This window comes from Aquila chrysaetos, chromosome 22, assembly GCF_900496995.4.
Source record: "Aquila chrysaetos chrysaetos chromosome 22, bAquChr1.4, whole genome shotgun sequence".
Taxonomy (NCBI): domain Eukaryota; kingdom Metazoa; phylum Chordata; class Aves; order Accipitriformes; family Accipitridae; genus Aquila; species Aquila chrysaetos.
Genome location: NC_044025.1, coordinates 8584902 through 8603842, shown reverse-complemented (window position 1 = coordinate 8603842; position 18941 = coordinate 8584902). Strand labels below are relative to the sequence as shown.

At 36.3% G+C, this 18941-nt stretch overlaps 1 protein-coding gene across 3 annotated transcripts in view; it reads right to left on the bottom strand.

Moving 5' to 3' along the window:
* Positions 1-7739: 7739 nt before the first annotated feature.
* Positions 7740-18941, bottom strand: part of GABRB2 (gamma-aminobutyric acid type A receptor subunit beta2) — a 178453-nt gene continuing 167251 nt past the window's right edge. For 2 of the 3 annotated variants that reach the window (XM_029998162.2, XM_029998161.2), the window contains exons 11-12: positions 17637-17687; positions 7740-14007 (exon numbers count right to left, since the gene is read on the bottom strand). In XM_029998162.2, the coding sequence (XP_029854022.1) occupies positions 13660-14007; positions 17637-17687 (399 nt within the window). In that variant the 3' untranslated portion in view covers positions 7740-13659. The remainder of the gene's footprint in view (positions 14008-17636; positions 17688-18941) is intronic. The other variant, XM_029998164.2, reaches the window with a different exon arrangement.

The window sequence follows — 18941 nt, the reverse complement described above, 5'->3', positions numbered from 1 at the left end:
TTGACTATCTTAAGATGATTTAGAAAAAAATCAAAATGAAATCTTTTCAATTTCTACTTGCCTCTCTTCTTCCCTTTGCTCACTTATAAATGTCTACTCAGTGGAATATATTATGAGCTATTTAACCATGTCAGGAAGCCATATCAATTAGTAGCATAATAGTCTTGCCATATATTTTTTCTTATTATACACTAAAGCTTTATGGCAGAATTCCTGTGGATGTACTTCTTGTAGATAATAATTTATAGTTTATAGCATCCTGAAGGCATTTTAAGCCTAAGTCTGCTCTCTTTCTCCCCTCTAAGAAGGTGAAACTTTAACATGGAATCAGAGAGTTATGCTTTGTTTTTAAAATTTTGTTAAAAACAGGCTGGAATTTGAAGGATTCTTATTCCTCCCCCTACCTGCCCCCCCCAAAGGAAAAAAAATTAAAAATTTTAAAACTGTCTCATAGCACACATTTCGAAACTATACAAGTAAACTGCTGTTATCTATATGTCAGGGTAACTTGTGCTTCACAGTCTTTTCTCTCTACTTGCTGTGCAAACTGCTTAGGAGCAAAAGAAACCATAAGCTCCAGGAGCCAATCTGCCACTGTTGTCTGTTTATGTAGTCTGATAGAATTTACATGGTCTGGCAGGCAAAATTGCCCTTTGCATGCTTTGTCTCTAGGGGAATTTGGAAGTATCTCCAAGTTTTATAAAATAATGATAATCACACTATACACGAAGCACAAATAACAGATTTTCCGAGGGCCTATTCTGAGCAAGATAAAACTGTGGACAAACAGAAAATAACAGAGGATGCTTAAAAAAAAAAAAAAGCAAAGCAACCCATTTATGCATCAAAGTTAAAGTGGGTCACTCTGCAATGTAAAGCACATTTTTAGTGGATATAAATTTAGCAGCTCTCTGCAGCATTATGCATGACAGCAGTCTTGTGATCTTTCAAGTACAGAACAGGTCCCTGGAGACACCATGTAATTTATAATGGACTAACCATAATAAACTGTAGCAGTCAGAAAAGGAGCTGGTTCCAATGAAATAAGGCATGTTGGTCTATTTGTCTTATAGGAATGTCCCAAAGATCTAACTTATCTGAGATCAGATAGAAACAATGGGGAAGTTGGTTAGTTGGTAAAAAAAATATGCCAGAATGGAAGCTCTCCTTTGTATTTCAGAAAGTAAGAAATTAAAAGAAAGAAAAACACAAAAGATCGCAGTACACTTCAGTTGACTAATAGCTAGCAACCCTTTCCTCCAAGTGCACAGCAAATGCCTTACTGGTTTTTTGTGCTGGCAATGCTTTATCGTAATTGGTTCAGTAACAAAATCCAGCGATACCTGCAGGGCCATAGGCACAGCCTTCCTCAGCTTTCCTGCAAATTAATTAGGCACCAGCTGTCTGCAAAGGCACTCTTTATTTTTGACATGTCTGTTACTTCATTATTTCACACAGTCCTTGCAGGTAGACTGTGGGTGTCTGTTTGCTCTGTTCATAGCTACCAAGGAGTGATACCTAACAACGTGCACAGAAATATGAGAAATGATAAGCAGATTAAAGGTGCTCGTTTCCAAAACACAGGTGTATTTAGCAAGTCCACTCAGTGCAGAGATCTACGCACTCGACATTTAATGAAAAAATTAGGTTAAACCATTGCTATTTAAGGCTCAGAAACTTCATTTCTAGTTCCTAACTTCTTACAGGCCTTTGCTGACCTGAGAAACTTTAAAAGACATTATTAGCTTGGATCTGTGAAGAGAAAGTTTCATTTAACATTCTCCCATTCTGTTACTTGGTCCTTCGAAATAACAGTAAAAAAGTGCTCCAGTTACATCATGGTTTTCAGTTATCAATTAATGATACAATTAAGGCACAGGTATTACAATACCATCAATATGATACTTAACATCTAATTTAACAATAGTTGAGCGGTAAAGGGCCACAGTAATTCTTGTAGGACCATTCTGTCACAAATTGTTAGCCGGTATCGTGACCTAGGCAGTGTCATGCCCTCAGGGTGTCACTGCAGGGAGTTCGCTGCCTTCACTCTGCCACGTAACACCCAACCACTTCAGGGAGAGCAGATGGGCACTTCTCTCTCCAAGGAGAGAAGAAGGGGGATGCCATGCGGGATGCAAACCTGAGGCAAATCCCTACCTGACCGCAGGCTTATTGTCTATCTGACAAATGTATTTAGAAATCCCAAAGCATCCTTCTAAATTCACAATATGCAAAAGCTATGGTAGTCTTAATTTAATTCCTCAAAGTGACCTGAGTGCAACAAACATAGTGCAAAGCAATTGATTGTTTCATAGACATGCATATTCATGCGGTCCTACCTGTTGTAGCAAGCAGAGCTGAGGAGGCCAAGTCTGCAGAGACATCACCATGCACGAACCTAGTACTCACGCTTTATCAGGTCTCAGAGCTATACCTTCAGCATATCTCACGTATGAATTTTAAGCTTTTAAATGAAACATCAGCTAAATCAATTATGAATTATATATAATGAATCAGAAACTTTAAGTGTATGATCTTCAAAGCACGCAAACTTTGAAAGTCTAAAAAATGTCAAATTATTCCTAGAGTTTTCTTGTCCTTTCCTACTATCCTGATTCCTCATCATGCCTAATATAAGTATTTCAGAAGTAAGCTTACTGCTGAGCTGATGTGTTTAGATTTTATTTTTCCAGACATCTTGATGGAAAAAAAAAATTAAACAAATTTTTAACTCAACCCCCAACTTTTGACATGAAAAATGAAAAATATTTTAGTTGAAAGGAAGAATGAAATCTCCCAGAAAAGAAAACCATTTCCACTAGGATATTAAAACAGCATTTAAAAAAGAAAAAAAGTGTTAAATAATGTACTGACATGATAACATCCCTTTTGCATTGTGGAAAATAAAATTTTGGGTTTTGAAAATTTTCTTTAAATAAATATTTTATATAAATTTAAATCCAAATATATTGCAAGAATTTACAATACTACAAAATATCCACATAAAACAAATACCATGTTTTCATGAATAAATAGCCACAACGCATATATTTTTTCCAAACATATTTTTGATAGAACTAGACTCATCTAATAGTAAAAAGAACACTGTTGTTTTGTCCATGCAGTCACAATTGAGCTGTCCAACTATCTATGGGGATATAAAGTACAGAAGAGAAAATCATTTAGTGTCTTCAAAAAGCAAAGAAGTATCTGGAAAGGTCAAATTTAGACATTGCATACAGGGTAGTTTCCAATTCAGCAATATGCACGAGTGCTTGCAAAATCTAAGCAAAACACTTGCATCTATAGCCCAACAGATTTGTCTTGTTATCTCAGTTATTAAAGGAGAAAGATCTTCCCTCCTCTCCTCCATTGTTTTAATCACTCAAAGATTTTTCAGGGTGTGCACAGTGAATGGAAATGCTTGTTTTGCAACAAGGTGCTTAACACCCTGTGAAATCCTTTGGGGCCAAGCCTGCTCACCAGAGTAAAGGGAGCAGGATTTGGCATTTGTTTTCAAGCATTGTCAGTTGTAAAATACACACCTAGGGAAGAAGTATAGACTTACGCTGGACATCCTTTCCTTTCATCAACACCAGGAGATATTACCTCATATGGCTTTCCTGTAAGCATCTAAAATAGCAAAACCAGGTGATGGATGGCTACGCTGCAGTTAAAAGACAGAGAAACATGCTACGCCAGAAAAGCAGCTTGTATTTACTTCAAAATCTTACAGCATGAGTGAGAAACCATCCTTTACTCTTCATCTGCCTGTCCTTTCCATTTTTTTGTTTCTTCCTTTTGTAAATTTTTGTTTGGATCTCATATAAAGGCTTTTTTTCCTCTTTCTCTCATCCTTAATTAGTTTGAATGTCAAACCTGCTCAGTAATCACATCGCTTTGGGTAGTAATGAAGGCAAATAAATAATGCTTAACCTTTCTTAGAGAGATCTGGAGACCCTTCCAAAACCAATTAAGGCTTGTATGATTCACTGGAATTAGCCAAGGTCTTCATGTTAAGTTTCCAAACTTGTGTAAGAAAGACAACGTTAAAATTAAGGGAGAGAGGAGGAAGAAGAAATTTGTCCTTCATACAGTCTTAAACCCTTCTAATTTTAAAGTATGCTATGAGTGGGAGAAAAGAAAATAAATTAGGCTATGCACATTACCCTTTGTTGCTGCTTGGGGGGTTGGGAGGGTATTAGCTGGATTTCCCCATGCTGGGCTGCTTTTTCTTTTTCTCCCCCACTTCGCCCCCTTTTTCTTTCCAGTAAATTTTTTTTTCTGTCTGACAAGTATTTCTACTTCAGGTGTCTTTTGAACGGTGACTAACAACAGCAACAACAATAAAAAAGCCTCAATCTTTCATAACATAAAATACAGAAGAACAGCAGAAACAATTCAATTTGTCTGCAAATCTTGCAGATAAATCTTGCTGTCCTGACACGTAGGTTTCAGTCTGTTTATTATCCACGTTCCTTCTCCTATCAATGTCCTCTCACCTGAAGAAACAATGTCTTTGCACAACATGGAAGAGGAAATATCATCCTCAATAACAGAACTGCACTGACCCTTCCATGATCAAATTAGCTTTTGTGCTGTGGGTTTATCACTGCACCTCTTGCCCTTTTTGCTACTGTCAAAGAGCATGTGACAGGACTTCATTCCCTGTAACCTGCATGACATTGTATTCCTGTGCCTGCCTGTGATCTCTCTTTGCAGTACCTTCATAAACATCAATGCCATAAAATTTCAACAAAAAGTTGAAGATTAAAGACTGACATGATTGACCAGACTCTTCAGAAAAGAAACACTGGAAACATTTAACAAGGAGATCTCAAAGGCCACAGACCAGTTTCATGGGGACTTAGAAAGCATCAGTCTTTAGACATATCAAGCAAGCTTAGAAATGTATGTGACTATACATATCCATAGATATACACATATCTCTACTCAAGTACCATTTGAAAAATAAATAGCACCAAAACTGAAAATGTGCACAGTTTACATGATTTGGTTTTTAAAGCATTTGTAAGGGAACATAAGTAAGCCAATACAAGACCCAGAACTTCAGGAAGATTTTGTTTCCTTGGCTATATTCTTTCTAAAAAAGAGAAAGTTTTTAAAAAAGTGGTCTCAGCTGGAAGCATGCCCTTAGCCATCAGAGTGCCAAAACGAATGCAGTATGTCAGCTCTGACAATCTGTCAGAAAGAGGGAAAAAATACTTTTGTTCCAAGAATAAGATGTATTCAAAGTTTTGCCCTGAAATTAAAACAGAAAACAAAAAAACCACACACACACACAAAAACCTGCCTGGGTCAGAATCTCAGTCAAGGCAAACATATCTCCATTTACATAAGCAATTTACATCACCTGAATAACCAACCCCCATTTCTGTACATAATCATCATTTCTTTAAATTTATTTCTTACCTAGACTCATACAAACTTCATAATAAATCAGTCACTCCACATATCCTTCAAGAATAACAAGCATTACGAATTAATAATGTCACGCTGGTCATTAATTTTGATAACCAAAGAATTTGCATTAGTGAACATACTTGTTATGTAGTTGTTAATGTTACATTTATTTAATGTGTAACAGTTACCATGTGTTAGAAGCCAGTTCCCATTATTTGATTCTTTCACAGCTGTTCAATATGTGACAGATGCATAATTTCGTTTTTTAAAAAATTGATTTTTCTTTTATAAGTTGAGAACTGTGATGTTAGATAATTTCTGGCATGTTCTGTTAATTTTAGATTATGAAGATATATTGAACAGCACAGTTTACCAACATGAAGCCGATATGAATGTTTCTAATTTGCAGTCAAGTAAATTGAATGAAGGAGAGGCCATGTTACACAAGTCACGAAGTAAGTGTTTAAGCTCAGGATAGAATAAAGGGAATAAATTATTCAAATACTCTGCAGCACTAGTCTTATTTTTTGGTGCCAGTGGATTTGATATAACACCTATTAGGATGTGATAACATTAAATGCATTTATAGATACAGACAGGTGAAAAGGTAGACAATTTGCTCTATTTTGATTCGGAAATGATACTAATCAATAAGTATAAATATTTTTAGATCCTAAAATCATGAACCAGTCTTAAAGTTGAAATACTTTGCTTTCTAGCTTGTAATAATCTCTGAAAATAAGGGCCAACAGTACATCACATGCTTGTAACAAAGCACCTGTGCTGACATTTTAGTCTTTTTTCAGAAATTGGATCTACTGTTTAGAAGCCTCAGAGGAAGATGTGATATATTTTAAACAGTGAAGAGATGAAATCATACTTGAGTTTTCCGTGACAGTCTGGAATATTTTACTCCTCGTGCTCTGTGTCTCCTGACACAGAGCCAGCATCCTGCAACCAGCAGCTCCTTACCTCAGTCCCAGCCGCAAGACTCACGGGTCTTCCCGTCTTCAGTCTTTGCTCTTTCTCTGCAGAACCGGTGCTCTTTATCCACAGACAAGCGAGACAGAACAGATCAGTCATTAAAGCAGTGCTGTTGTGGGGCTGGGAACAGAGAGTAGCCAGGTGGGTAACTTCAAAAGGAATTACCAACTGCCGTCTGCATTTCCAGACAAAAATGAGGATTGGGCAGTTTTAGCCTTTGGCAGCCTTTTGCCTGTCGGCCATTTGTTCTCTTTTCTGGTGCTCCATCTGCTCCCCTTGGTCGGATTAACCAAAGAACCGAATTGTGGCAGAGACCGCAGGTATGTACAGCTAAGGCTACCAAAAAATACCCTGCCATCTCCCCCATGTAGTGACACTTGGGGTTTGGAAACCCAAGTATGAATTCCCTTTTATCAGAGCTGGGCTGGCACAGAACAAGAAAAACTAATGGACGTGAACTGTTCCCTCAGCAGAGCAAACAAACAAGTCTAATTCTGAAGTCTAATGCTCAAGATCTACTAGGACAGAAAGAAGCAGCAAGAACAAAACTGTGTTAGTAGACATTTTGCATCTTGGGAGCACAAGAAGAGACCCAGCTTCTGGTCCCTGCTACTGCCAATAAAGGTTTGTACCAAACAGTCAGCAGACAGAGTACCGCAGTACAGATGCCTCCCATGATCGCGCTTGACTGCACTCTCCTCCTGGTCTGTTAATCTTGAATTGTTTTTTATGCAACAGAACCAGTCCAACAGGAAAATCTGCTAAATCCACCATCCTGAAAGGATCAATAATTTGGTCCTCCAGGATCTCTCCTGTTAGATGTTAAGTAGGAAGAGGAAGGAATGGAACTTTGGTCTTCCATAGCTTGAGTCCACGTAGACAGACTTAAGACTGTTTAGAACTTTTTCTGTAAAAGAAAATACCATCCCACCACGAACAGCTGCTACCATATTTCTATAAGGAGGACACCAGCAACTTACCGTCAGTCACAGATTCACAAGAGTTGACTCTGAGAAGGAGTTACTGAACTTCCGAGATTTTTCAGCTGTTCCCCTCCTCTCAGCATTTTCTGATTGACTAGCACTAAGCACCTCAGTGTACGTGGTTTATATTCCCCAGACACTCAACTCCCCCTGACTGCCACGTAGGCAAATTAACACCATCTTTAGGCTATCCTTTTGCATACTAAGCCTACACTTCAGATGCCTCAGTGTCCAACTTCCTCGTGTGCCTTTCTGACCCAAATTCATAGATACTCACTTCAGATGAGAACTGTAATCTTCTGCAGCTTGGAGAAAAGAGCCTGCCCAACATAACACAACTACATATACATCTTTTAGGTTTTCTTTATTTATATTTTTTTAGTTCAAGAATTACACACTAGCCAACATTATTATATATTTACATGCTGAAACTGGCTGCAATAATTTTAAATTCAAGAAAATATCTCTTATGTGCTACTCATTTACAATCATCATTTTACTACCTCATATATCCCAGAGGTTAGCAGTCCTTTTGAGAAAGACATGAAGATCTGATGCAATGATATCCACTAGTATTTTGCATTTTCTAGCCATTGGAAAATGTGCATTATGTGCATATAAGAAAGGCTACAAGGTCATTAGTAAGGCTGATGATTACTACATTATGAAGTAAATAGTACTAAGTAAAAAAAGATAAATCAGAACTGTGCAAAGACAGTACTAACAGAACCATTTAAACACCCATGCAAATAAAAACGTGATAGAAGTCAAATCATAGTCAGCTTGTTAGAATTAATCATGTTTCAAATACTCTTTTTGTCTTCAACTGAAAGTAACAGGACAGACCATGAACAATACAGCCTGGTGAGTATCTGTCAAATGACAGTAACAGTGAAAACATACAAAATGTTATCAAATTGGAATAGATGACCTCATGTCTGAAAAACATTAAAAAAATACAACCCTTAGTATGAAAGTAGAGGTGAGATTTTTCATCATTTAAGTTTCATTTTTTGTCAAAGCACTTACAAAGAAAATAATTTTATACTTATGAAATGTTAGTGTTGCATATTCTTGTAGAGATGATCTATTTCAATTTTATATTAATGGATATTTAAATTATTACTATTTTTACAAAGTAGAATAGGGCAGTATTTTTGATCAACATTCCACTTGCTTCTTAAAAATTTAGACAAAGTTCCTAGTGCATTTTATTAAGTTTTACCTTTGGTGTTAAGCAGTGACTTATTAGATTTCCCTTTTAAACAATTTCTGGAGTGAAGATTCTTTGGCTTTAGGGGGACTATGCTATCTAACGACAGTCAAACATCCTTTTTTTAAAAAAAAAAAAAAAAAAGTCTACTATTAGATACCATAAGAGATACAGATTTCAGAAACAGACAGACGCAATATGCAGGCTTTCTGTAATGAAATCACCAACAGCTGAATTCTCACTTACCCTGGATTACATCTCCTCCACTCACTGGAGCAACATAAATGTGCCTTATTGTAAGTGAAAACCAGGCCCTATTTGTTTATGCTAATCTGAGTACCGAGTGCCAAGCTACTATCTTCTGTTGCCTGAACGTTTTAACCGTACAAAAGAATTGATTGTGCTAGCAGTAACGTTGCCACAATGGCTATTTTACACTACAGTACTTTCTGTACTTTTTTTATATCTGGAATCCAAATCTGTTTATGCAAAAGGGTGTTTAAATTACTCTGCTAGAGCACTGCTATTATTGTACTTAGTAAAAAAAATTCACTAAACAATTACTGTATCTATCGACTGCTCATTTACAGCTTATTTAATTATTTACATAATTTTAGGACACATTAACCTAAACCATAAGTAGAATTAGCTTTTTGCCTTACCATAAAGTACAAATTAGAAGTTAAAAATGTTTAAGAAATCTGATAATATTTACACATGTTCAGCTTAAGTTATGGTTGCTCACACTGTATGTTCTATGTACACATAGCAAAATGTTATGATCACTACTGATATAGTATTGTACCCTGGCCATCCCAGCCTAGATTATTTTCTAGAAATAGTTAATATTTTTGCCTTTTTTTGTTGGTTCCCTAAGGAATTTGTTGGTTTTGAAAACTTACTAGTGGACAATGCTGTTATAAAAAGAGAGAGAAGAAATAGGCAAGCAATGTGAGGACTAGTCTAATTTCAGATGCTAGGAGGTACAGTACTATCATCATGTCAAACGGTGCAATGCTCCATACGAATTATAAGCATTGATCTGCTGATATAGAAATGCCCAGTTACCCTGTATAGTAAGTTGGTTTTTTTTAAATACATTAATCTTTTTTTCTCAAAAATATATTCATACACTGGTTGATGGTAGAAACAAAACTGTTATTAGCTTATTCCTTTAACACGCCAACATATGAATGTGTGTGCATATATATACTCAGTACGTGTATGTATACACACATATGTCCATATAGACATTTAGGTGTATGTCCATATGCACATATATTTGGATAATGTTTAACATCCGTTCACTTATGTTTAGTACTGTGTTATAGAATAGAATTGGGACACAGTCTAATAATTATAGTGAAAATTAATTGATCTTTCATTTTAATGCATATTTGTCTGAAATAAATAGTATTTTTTTCCCCAGGTGTAAGACCACCACTCATTTTCTCTATGCATTGTGCTTTTGTACCTTACAGATCTTATGTCTTTTTTATTAGAATGTAAAAACCCTCTGAAGAACTTTGCGATGTGCTGTCATCTAAGACTCTGTTTTCCTCCCCTGGGAATGAGAAAAGAAATGGTCACAATGTCATTGCTTGAGTCTTTCTTCCCAGTCATTAAACTGCGATAGGATAGAAACATAACATTCCTTATGCAAAACACAGAAATATGTTGCATGAATTTTCAGTTCTGAAAATGTGTATCATACTTACTAGCAGTCATGTACAGTATATATTTACAGATTGATCTCAAAGATTTCATTAAAACTGTGCCATGTTATAGTCATAATTTGCCCATGAATTTCACAAAGATGAAAAACACCTTAATTGCTGGCTATTATGTCTAATAGAACAATAAAATGTGCAACTATAATTATATTACAAGGTTTATCTAAATTAGTAACTTTGATACTTTTCTTATTGAAACTAACAACAATTAACACGATTAAAAAGATCTAGAATATTCATTTTCGGTCAAATCTAAAGTAAAAGCAAATTTATTCTAGTTTACCTGGAGGGTAGCACACATAGCAAACCCCATATCTCACATACGTTGGCATAATTTCTCACTTTCACTCAAGTATCTCCGAAGAGTAGTAAGTGCTCACCTTGGGCTCGAGTTATACTTTTCCCTTGACAGTGCCTCGCCAGTCTTTCTCACCCCCATCTTTTTATATCACAGTGTTAAGCCTTAGTACAAAATGATAGAATCCTTCTCTTTCACTAGTTTTATACATCACATTAATAGCCAGAAGGACATAGTAAAAGCGAAAGTGCTCCTTCCCCCCAGATAATATAACTTTCCTAGTGACACCTGAGCAGAAACCAGACATTTTCTTTCACTCTCTGAATAGCGACATCAGAGAGTATTATGGCTTGTACTGTAACTTCAGATGAATTAATGTGCAGTTCTAGGATTCAGTCTCTGTGGTTTTCATAATAGCTGATGCAGTAAACCAATGCAGAGTCTCAACATATTCTCTGTAAGGTTTTATATTTGATGTGTATCAACCACAAACAGGCTGTGAGCTCCCTGTATTCACACTATGCTTCTGTGAAATACAAAAGGAGTTGGCAGCAATTTGTGAAATGAAAGAAAAGCAGGTACAGAAGAATACTATAAGACTGCTTTTATTTATGATAATTAATACCATTTTTAAAGAACAGACTTTGAAGAGAAATACTGAATTTTGATGTGGCTCCTTTTCTTAGAACTGGGAAAAAATTCCAACATCACTCATACCTTTCACTTGAAATTCCAAATGCATCTACAAAGCCTATTGTGTTACGCATGAAATGTAGTCAGAAATTAAGTATGTGAACAAAAAGCAACATTTAGACCTGGAAAGTTCATTGCATGATGAAAGCCTGTCTCTGCATATTGCAGAGTCGGAACCTGGAAGCAGTACGTGAACATACACACAATTCCCTTGAAAACAACAGGTGGTGTGTATGCCTGGCAAATCCCATTTCAGGCTCAAAACTATTCTCTCCTGTTTGAAGCAGATATAAGCAGATGATATGCTCAAAACAAAGTCAGAAAATTGGCCTATTAGTTTCCAGAACTAATCATTAGCATTTTCCTCCTATCACTGTCATTCACTGACAAATGGGGAAAAAAACAACAGAAATTTGTAAGAAAATTATCCTTTTAAAGCAAGAACAAAAAATTAAAAAAAAAAAATTTTATGAAAAATATTCTTAAGAACTATCTTAAAGTATTGCCAAAAGAATACTTAAATGGGGAAAAACTATCTGCCTGAAAAAATTCCTTTACTATTTAGAAGATACTTGAGTTCAAGTTTCTTTCAGAAATTTGAACGCAGATGACTTAGCATAGAGACAACAGATGTGGCTTTTGCTTCATAAAATATTTTGTGTCAAACAATATTGGGGATTGGATTTACTAAAAGCCATCAGGAATTCATACCTTTTATACAGTTCTTGCAATTTTTTTTTCATTACAGAAAAAGGTTCCACAATGGACTAAATGGCAAACTCTACTTTGCCTATAAAATTCTATTTTTCATATATTCTGTTTTGCATCTATTCTATTTTGCATATAAGAGTCGAGCTCTATGGAATGAAAAAAAACCCTTTTATTTCAAAAAGTTCCCTAAAGCAAAACTGAAATTTGCTACTTTTTCAATGTAAATCACCCTAAAGCAGGAAACATTCAAAAGTATAATTAAACTCTTACAGTACTGGCTACCAATTTTTTCCCTTTTAAAACAGTACATTAAGGAAAACAAAATAAAAAGTGAAATGGTATTCCCTAATCCAGACTGAGAAAATACCCTGTCAGCATTTTTTGTACTGAAATACATATGCTCGGATCTTTACTGTTGAAAGAGGTACGATACCTTTAATCAAACTCGATGTAAGGTGTTAAGCATAAAAACAGTTGCAAGCGTAACGCTGGAAAGATTGCAAACTTGGAAGAAATCACACAACTCCACATGAGTATTTCAGACTAAGGTATGTACTATAACTGACAACATTCATTTGCACAGTATATATATATGTGTGTGTGTATACACACACACACACACACACACACACACACACACACACTTTTACATATATGTAGCCTTCTCTCTCCTTGGCCCTGTATTTTGTAATTGCTCTCTAGCTCTCCCTACCCTAGAAAGACAGGGCACCATTGGTCTCCTTCAGCCACCTAAAGAATCACTATTTGGCCAACCAGTTTTGGCACTTTGGACAGATGATTTCCTTTCCCCAACACAAACCAGCAGCATATCTACCCATTCAGTTCATGCGTTTTTATACCGTTGCTACATTCCTCTGTTGATCACAAACACAGTCATTGTGACTGTGAGCATATATTCTCTCTTTAAAATCCAGACAAAACTAGTGCTTTTTGCTTCAACTTCTGTGCAAACACCCAACCCTAATATTATCAGTCAAAGGCTTAGTTCTTTCAATAAATAACAGGAAATACCTGAATACGGTTGGGAAACCTCTGACCATCATCATCTTGGAAAGATGATAGGCACTACTTGTTTTCAAGTTTACACATTTAAAAGGTAAAGTGTATATGTTTCATAAGCATGATAATAACTTAGTACACTCTCTTAAGTGTAGATGCATGTCTCAGATATGCAGTTTCCCTTGGAATGGTATGTACTGCTGTTGAAACTAGAACTTGTTTCTCAAATGCCGCTCTATAATTTGTATCACTAAACTCAATTGGCCATTTAAAAAAAAAAAAAAAGAAAAGAAAAAAAAGAGAGAAAAGAGGGAACGAGGGACAATGAGACAAAAGTGATTGTCAAAATCCAATTTGCCTTCACACTCCAAATGCACTTATATTTTGATAAGGGAATATGTCCATACTGCAACTTAACGTATTTAAGATTTAGCAGATACAACCAAAACATTATAAAACAGACCATAGAGTGGGCCAGCAACTAAGGTGTTTTAAAATAACTTTTTGTCCTGAATAGAATTTTTCTAAGTCCCACTTTTGGCTGTACAACCGATTTGAAGAGAAATCCAGTTCTTGCTTCCTGTGTGGCTTTGTTTCTTAGTTCACATAGTAAAGCCAATAGACAATATTGAAGAAGGAAAAAACAACAGGGAAGAATATGCGCGACCATCGATCTATGGCATTTACATCAGTCAAGTCAGGAATGGTAATTTTCAGTTGAGATGCACGTCTCCGTAGCCTACTTTTCTTCTGTGCTACATGTCGCTCCAGGGCATTGCGACCAAAGCTGTGTCTGGGTAAGCCAGCTTTCCGGTACTGGATGCTTGAAGTGTCATACGCCAGCATAGTGCTTCTACGGTCCCCAAGCCCCATCACAGCCTCGGAGGCAGCCATCTCATTTTTAATTTCAAGTGTGCTCAACAAAATATTTTCATGTGGATCCATCTGTAACAAATAAGAAAGCAGATTTAACAGGAGAGAAAGGAAGCCCGATCAGTTGTGAACTGAAGCCATGCTGACAAGGGCTAGTTCTAACAATTCTAATTCATTGGACGTCAGCCTGTCTGAAAGACTTTAAGCATAGCCATGACTATATTTATTGCCATTTATTTGTGAATTCAAGGAACAATAAGGCCAGTATAATATAATGGAATAAATGGTATTTCCCTAGACCCCATGTTCTGTAAGCAGAAGCAATACCTGGAAATGGAGTACATGCTCAGATCCTGAAAGTGGGATTCTGCCACTGGGTAGGATATCTGGGGCAAATATTGAACTTTTGGGGGGTTTTGGAGAGAAATCAAATGGAAAAGGGTCTGCTTTGTTTTGTTTTTTCTTCTTTCAAATGAAAGCTGCTGCTCTGACAAAAACTTCAGGTATTCACAAGGTCTCTCTGCCTCTATAAAATGAGGCCCAGAGCATGGCACAAGAGAATGCAAATTTTCAGTCCTTATATTCCAAACAGGACTGCTGGTTACTTGGGGAAAGGCACCGTCATAGTCTAACTATGCCTATGTGGAAACTCCATTCCCCAGTGCTAATGAATTTCATAAATACAGTGCATGCTGTGGAGACCTGAACGCTGGAATAGCAGAGATCTGCAATTTCAAGCAAGGAAAAACATACAGAGTGTAATCACATCAAATGTACATTGAACAGTTGTTTCAATGGGTAGTTTTAGCTACTATATATTTTTTAAAGGCAGTTCAGTGAAAAAAATATTAATGCAATGTTGTAGAGAAACCTCTTAGACAATCAAGAGGATTTCAATGATGAGGAACTAAATTCTACTCTTAGGCAATCTGGAGTAGATCTGAAGTATGGCAGGAGAACTTCAAAATAATCCATTTATAGAAAACAATATAAGGTTATTTAGGAAGTTCTAATTCTCCTCAGCCTTCCTTCTAAGTATATATTTTGAATTCTGTGATTAAAGAGTATAATTAGATAAAAATACTTTAAAAGCAATAATAGCTAATGAGCAGCTAATTAAGTACACTGACTTAGTGATGGTAGTGCAGATATACTCCAGGCCCAATAAGAGATGAAACTGTCCCAGAGCTCCTTTAAGAATAACTCAGCCACATTATTCATTATCACGTACATAATGTATATTATGATTATTATTGAAAGTGCACAAACTGTGACTTTTTTGGATTTCTAATCAATAATATGGCATTAATCTATTCTGTAATATTTAGAAGCCAGCAGTCAGCAGCAGGTACCTTGCTGCACTACCCAATATAGCACTTTATTTGCCATTATTAAAAAAACCCTGTGTAATATTTCACACGGCACGGTGAGAGAACTGGGTTGAAAACAGTTGCTTTTTAGTAGCATCCACTGCACAGTATTATGAACTGGGAAGGCAGACACTCACAGAAGTGCTTTGGACCTACTGAAACACTGCCATTTGAGTGATTACATCTGTTCAAGTGATGCATAAAAACTGGCATCGCTGAGATGCCAGATTTCCCCCTCTCTTTTTTTTTTTTTTCCAATCTATGTGAGTTTGCACCCCTCTAGTTTCATTATATTTTAGTTTTAGATTAAATGTAATGACTCAATGTGAAGCAGCCAAAATCATCTATTTTTGCTTGCTTTCCATCAAAGCCATATGAAATCTTTGAATTTTCTAGTGTGCTAGGGAAATCAATCTTTTTTGAGCAGCACTGAAAAAATGGGAAAGTTGAGCAGGAACTGAAGAAAAATTCCTTTAAGAACTCTGTAGCATGATATTGAGCATGGTGAGGAAACACTGTATTCTAGCCAGGACGGCCATCAAATCAGTTCTCACCTGCATTCGATGAAACTAAGGCAAAAAGAGTATTCTGCTATTGTAATACAAACAAAAGCAAATACATACAAAAGCTTTGAAATAGATCTATGAAACTTCTCAAGAGAGCTTTCAAACATTTTCTTATAATGAGTGTAGTTATTTAGAAAATTCTTACATGATGTTTGGGGTAAGACAAAATCAGCTGTTTGTTATTAGATCTGAGACAAATAATAAGACTTTCAGTATCCTGAAAATAAAAGCAATTATAGGTACTTGGCATTCATTGATCCCAAGAATGTCTAAAAACAAACAGGGGAAGCATCTTACAAGAGGGGTGCAAAGCCACTTGGAAACCACATTTTCCATAGTTTCACATAGCCTTAAGAAAAGAACAGAAATTTTAGTTCCAATGACATCAGAGGAAGTTTGACATAACATCCACTAATGCAATGGTTTTACCCCTTAGCCCAGAGCCTGGGTTATTTTCACCTCAACGTTGTGCATTCTAAGATACTATCTTTGGAAAGATTTTAGTGCCAACAAACTTGTTCACATCTTAAATCTTCTTAGGATGAATCTACTTTAAGCATTTTATCCTTCTGATCTGCAATGATATTAGAAATTTGAGTGCTCTTTACACACTCTTATACGTTCTACGCAACACAAAGGCAAGAAAAGTTATTTTAGTCTACTACAGTTAGAGTCAGGCATGTTTTAGCAACATGATATCACTCCTTCAGTTAACTTTTTGCTTTGATTCTTTTGTCACTTCTGTTCTCATTTCAGTAAACTTCTTAACACAGCAAGCTGCTGCAGATATCTGGTAATCTTGGCAGTAGTTACTAAGATTAGTGATGCTGGGCAGAAAAAACATTTAGCAATATTCTAAACGATCTTCTAGGCCAAAGTATCTTCTGCACAGATCACACTGATATCAGAGTTGGAGCATAGCATTTTTCAATATTTCAAGAATTTTTCAGAAGAAATAATGCAAAATACAGTAAAAATTAGTGATGGGCGAACCTTCAAGTGTTAGAATAGCCAGGTAAGCACCACAAAGTTCAGATGCTTCTCGAGCACTAATTTGACCCTCCTGCACCGGAACAGTGGATTGACCATAACAAGAACCGCATTTTTCATGGTATTTTGAATTCCCAATCTGAAGAACTCCCAAAGTTCCAATCCAGAAGTACAAATGAATGTGAAATTAAAAGAAAGAAAGAAACAAACAACAACAAACAACAACAAAAAAACCAGAAAGAAATTAACCTAACTTTTCAACCTTTGATAAAAGGTTCCTTATCAGATTAGAGAGAGCTGGGAGTGTTATTTCCACCAAGTAGGTTCGCCCAACTCTAAATAAAACATGCTTTTGTAACTAAGTGAAGCCTGAGATAGAATGATAATGAATTACGTTTATCGTACACAGCACCACCCATTCAAAAGGATCCCAAAGCGCTTTACAAGCATTTAGAAAGAAGAACAACTTCACTTCCCAGTGAAGCGCAATCACCTCTGAGGCGAAATGTGGTGACTGACAGTGCGGAACAATACACTATATTTTAGTTGAGGAAATGGAGAATGCTGTAGCCAATTGAAACTATGGGGTGGGTGAGTGGTGGTGGGGAATGTTAGGTAAGCAGAACAGTTACATAAATTGATATTTGGCCAGATGCTTGGGGTTGAGATGACCACACTATAAAAAAGTGCCATGGGATCTTTAATGACCGTAAGTGGTCAGGACCTGAATTTTAAGTCTCTGAGGATAAAAACATTAGAAAACATTGAAAGATACCTTTGTTGAATACATTTCTGGACAATGATATGTGCCAATTATTCTTCTGTCCTGTAAGTTAATAAAATCAAGACCAGTTTCCTTAGAGATAAGGCAGCTATTATCTTTCATTTAAAATTAAAGCACTCTAGGGTAATAATAGGACAACTAATTAAAAGATACAGGGACCTCTAAGCCAACAATTAGCATAAGTATATTCTGGCTTCAGAGGTGCTATTACTGCCTTGCTCTGCTCCTCAAGGTAACATAACGTTGTGATGTAAATGTATTTTTTCCAACTGGTCACTTGACCAAGGAAGGTATGATGATATGAAAACAACTGTTAAAATTATTCTGGGGGGAAAGTAAGTGTAAAAGTGGTTTCAAAAGGAGGTGGAAGAAGGTTAAAAAGATCTCTTGGTGCTGAAGGATTGTTCAACCATAGAACTAGACTCTTTATGGTGAACAGGAGAGTTCAAACTTAATGGAGGAATTCCCAGGGACAAGAAAGGAAGCGAGGATGAAGATGAAGAAAAAGTAGCAGCAAGTACTATGGAAATAAAAGGTGAAAGCAGAAGTGGAGGAGAAATGAGCAGAGCTCAGCAACCATGCAAGAGGGTGGGATTTTTATAAATCAATCTTAAAGGTGGATGACAAAATATATGATGCAAATGATATTCACTTGTAGGTCCAAGTCAACTGGAAGAAAAGCTGACTCTGGAGCCTTGAAAGAGGCCATGACCTTTTTGATGGCCTCAAACAAAGGGAATACAGAGGAAAGTGTAGAAATGTTACCATTATATATTTTTCCTGCTACCTAGAAACTCCAAAATGATGGCTTTCTAGAGGAATTCCTCTTACACTAACACGTTAGCAACTGTAAAATACAAGGAAATTACAACTCCCACACACATGCATACATACACACCTATGTACATTAGGAATCCTCCAAGGATGACCAGATCTCTGAAACTACTAACATCGAGCATCTTGGTGATTATGCTCTACTGTTATGCCAAACACAGCTTCATAGTAGGAAGGAAATTTATACTGATGACTTGAAAAGATATAATATTGACACTTTTCCTTCCTCATATACTGTTCATTTTCACCTATAACCTTCAATTACAAGCAGCTACTGATCGCTCATTTTATGGCAGAATGTCTCAGAAGCCATGGATAAAATAGACAGTAGGGCTGGAATTTCTGATGGAAAAACCTTGTGAAAAAAACCAGTTGTAAATTCAAAAGAAATACCCTTTTGTTCAGTAGGGCTGCCATTAGCCAAAAGCAAAATATGGTGAGCTAAGCCACGAAGGGAGAACA